The sequence below is a fragment of the Coffea arabica genome, chromosome 10c (genome assembly GCF_036785885.1).
Source record: "Coffea arabica cultivar ET-39 chromosome 10c, Coffea Arabica ET-39 HiFi, whole genome shotgun sequence".
NCBI lineage: Eukaryota > Viridiplantae > Streptophyta > Magnoliopsida > Gentianales > Rubiaceae > Coffea > Coffea arabica.
In genome coordinates, this window is record NC_092329.1 from 3,232,937 (window position 1) to 3,236,621 (window position 3,685).

Sequence of the window (3,685 nt, forward strand, 5' to 3'; positions counted from 1 at the left end):
ATCCAGAAATGAGGAAGAGGCTCTTGAAGAACATGAATAAAAATGGTACCACAGAGATCAATTGATAAAGAGAGGAGGTGGTGATATGAGTGTGAGATGGAAGTAAAGAGAGATTTTTGCATTAGGTATCGTTTGGATTTCGATATTTCACATGAAAATTCTCTTAACACATTTTCTGATCATTTTGTTACTTCACATATATCATATTGCTATAGTATATTTTTGTAATTAGCACTAAATTTTTAAATAAAGAGTAATGTGGTTAATAAACATATTTTAATACTCCCTTTGTCCCAAAAAATTTGGGAGTTACAATTTTTATGAATAATGCATTGATTTATTGTCTGATTCACTTGGTTTCCAATTTCACCCTTGTTTATATACTTGTTTAGTGGCTTAGATAGTGCATATGAGTGCTGTAGAGATATACTAACTTTTTATCCACAGTAACCTTCTAAAGTTTTTTCTTTTACAATTTTGTTTTAATTTTTTCTTTTTTTTCCTCCTTCTCCATCTCAACCTACCACCGTTGGCTAGCACTAGGTAATCGCTGTCGGCTGGTACCTCCGCCAGCGCCATTAGCACTTTCCTTATCCCTTTTTTTCTGCTCTCTCACTTCCTCTTTCCCCTTCTCTTCCCACCCTCCATCCCTATCTTCCTCTTTCCCCTTTTCCTTCCTCTCCTTTCTCTTGCCACCTCATCTCCTCTTCTTCTTTTCCCTCCCTAATCCTTCTGCAACCACTGCTACCCTCTCCTGTCGGACCTAGACCGGATTTGGCAGGGAAGGTGAGCACCAAATTTGGTTCAAATTCAACAAGAGAGGGGGCGAGGGTTGCAAACTGATGAGGAAGAGGAGAAGAGGAGGTGGTGATGGAAGAAAGAGGAGGGGCAAATCGGAAGAGAAGAAGGAAAAAATGGAAGAGGAAGGGGGAAGGAAAGAAAGAGGAAAAAAGAAAAAAAAATGCCGGTGGATCTGGTCCAAGCGGTGGAGATGCTGGCGGTCGACTGTCTAAGGTTGAAGCGGGGTGGTGCTGGGAAAAAAGAAGAGAAAAGAAAGGAAAAAAAAGGAAAGAGAAGGAAAAGAAAAAATAATTTTTTTTTCAAGTTTTCCACAAATTCTATAATAAGTTATAGTAAAATTTTATACAAACATCCAAAAAAAACTCTTTGTCCAGACGAACCACAAAGATTTTGAAATTTTATGAAACTACTCAAAAACAGTAAAGCACAACAACAAATTGTACTACATTATAATGACACAAAAACTACGAAAAAGTTAGTATCTCAATTTTTCTAAATAGGAAAATATATTTATCCATTCTTTTATAAAGTTATAATTAATTTAGTAGTTACAGTAGTTTAGCCATCAAAATTCTACTAAACACCTGAATTGCTTCTCTGCTTGACATGATTTCATAGCTTACCTTGCTTGAGATTGATAGATAAGAATCCAGCTCATCCAGGTGGTGCAAATGCTTTATTGTGGCCAAATTTTAGGAGGTTTTGTGGCTATTGCAACAAAGATAGCTGAAGGTGACTTGATCCAGTAATTGAGCTAGTAAGGGAAAAAAAATCTCCTTCACTTGCTTCCCAAAAAAGGCGGTTGCACGAAATAGTTGATTATCTTATGCTTTTATCAAGTTTTTACAGAGGAACTTAAGAATCTTAAGAATTTTTCTTGGAAATTATAATCTTGGTCAAACCTAGACGTGTCAACATATCAAATAATAAACGTCCTCCTATGGAGCAAGGCATCTGAAAATTTGCGCTGATGTTTAATGATATTTTAATATTTTCCCTATAGTAAAACACAAGTAAACGTACAGAAGAGCAAGCAAAACAGAAATAATGCTTGAGCCTTGACGTCGAACCACCAAATTATGAGGCTGTTTTATGGGCTGTGCATGGCTTCGGAGGTGGATAGAGACGAATACTGGTTAAAACTGGTTTTAAGATAACTTTGTCACCGGCGGAATCACACACACAGAGCAGTCCCTATTCGAACCTACTAACGCAGATCAAATTCCGGATGAAGAAAGACTGGGAACTCCAACTTATTCAAACTGGGAGGAAAGGGAATACAAATGCGGACTATTTAGCCAGGGAGAGCTTGCTTCCTGAACCAGGAGTTTAAATGGTTGCCGTCTTCAATACATCAGCTGAGGAAATTTTTTTGAATTATATATGATTTAATCGGGGTGTCGGCTGCCGTTTCTGTGTAACGGGCCTTTAGGCTTTCCAAGGTAACCAAAAGAAAAAAAGAAATAAACCAACATGCAAGACAGAAATAAACACACAGCCAAGCGGCAAATATATTAAACAAACATGCAGATACATACATATATGTTCGCTCTCTTTCTCTTAAAACATATGGATAATAATAATATACCTAAATAGCGAGCGGCCATTAATATTTACACATTTATTTATCCTATAATTAATTATGTATCTATATAGTATTACTAATATGCTATATATTATTATATTAAACCTATTTAGAAGACCATGCACTTCAGTTCCAGGGGTAGTTGCTATCTTCGAAGTTGCCACCGAAGATCCCTGGATCAGTCACAGCAGCCTGAAAAGGGGAAGCAGCTTGGGCTTCAGCCCAAATGGAAGAATCATCAATCGCTGGCAAATTTGCGTTGAGTTTATTCCACATTCCTCTCATAGTCCCTTCCTCGCTTTCGACTGCCTCGTTTCCGTTGTCGTCAACAAAGTTGTTATTGTCGTTCGGAACTGATGTTACACCAGCAGTTGTTGTACCCGCAAGGTAACCAGTTGTAGTTGCATTTGTCTCCGTCTGGAAAAACAGCCTTTCATTTGGCTGACACTGGGGTGGGTAACTGGAGTTGCTACTGGATGCAAAATTGCGGAAGGGACTTTGTTGAAACGGAACTGGTCGCAACCCAGTTTGATTCTCGCCGCCGGTGTCGATCGGAGTGGTGGTGTTGAGAGTGGAATAGACAGGAATGTGCTGAGGCCTTCGATATAGATGCGGTAGGTTAAGTTTGGCTGCTGTCCCGTACAGCTTACGTGCTGCAGCATCGTAAGCGATGGCTGCCTCGTGAGAGGTGTCGAAAGTTCCCAACCAGAGGCGCGAACCACGATTGGGTTCGCGTATTTCAGCCACCCACTTGCCCCAAGTGCGCTGCCGGACTCCTTTGTAGGCGCAAGAAGCATTCTCAGGTCCGCCTTTGCCTCTCATGCAGCCTTTTCTTGAACTGGCTTGTGCTGGCTTCTTTCCTGGCCTTCCGTTTCCATTTCCACTACGGTCAGCTTCCATCTTTTGATATTGTTTCCTTCGAGAGCTTTCAGAGGAGTAGAGGAGAATGTAGGAATGGAAGTTGCATTTGCATGGAGAAATACATAATTTTATACTAGGCTCGGGAAGAATGAAGACAAGGAGTAGTGAAGGAGGAGGATATGCAAGAAGAGAGTTGTGATGAAGGAAAGGGAAGCACTGTCGGCTACGTGTCCACGTCCATGGAATGAAACTGATACTTGGCAACACCAAGCAGTAGGATAATGCCTACCTCTTTTTCTTTTCTTTTTTCTTTGTATACTTTTTCCGTTAGATTAAATGCGAACTCAAACTTTTACTCTCTCACTTTTCTTCCCCTTTCAGACAAAATTAAGCTCAGGTGGCGTAGAAGAAAAGAAGGGATGGTTCATCTCACTTGGA

The 3,685-nt window shown here is 39.9% G+C and overlaps 1 protein-coding gene across 1 annotated transcript; it reads right to left on the minus strand.

Moving 5' to 3' along the window:
* Window positions 1-2,295: 2,295 nt before the first annotated feature.
* Window positions 2,296-3,468, minus strand: LOC113714957 (uncharacterized). Its single transcript, XM_027239103.2, has one exon. The coding sequence runs from the start codon at window positions 3,284-3,286 to the stop codon at window positions 2,513-2,515; it is 774 nt and encodes a 257-aa protein (XP_027094904.2). The 5' UTR covers window positions 3,287-3,468; the 3' UTR covers window positions 2,296-2,512.
* Window positions 3,469-3,685: the final 217 nt, after the last annotated feature.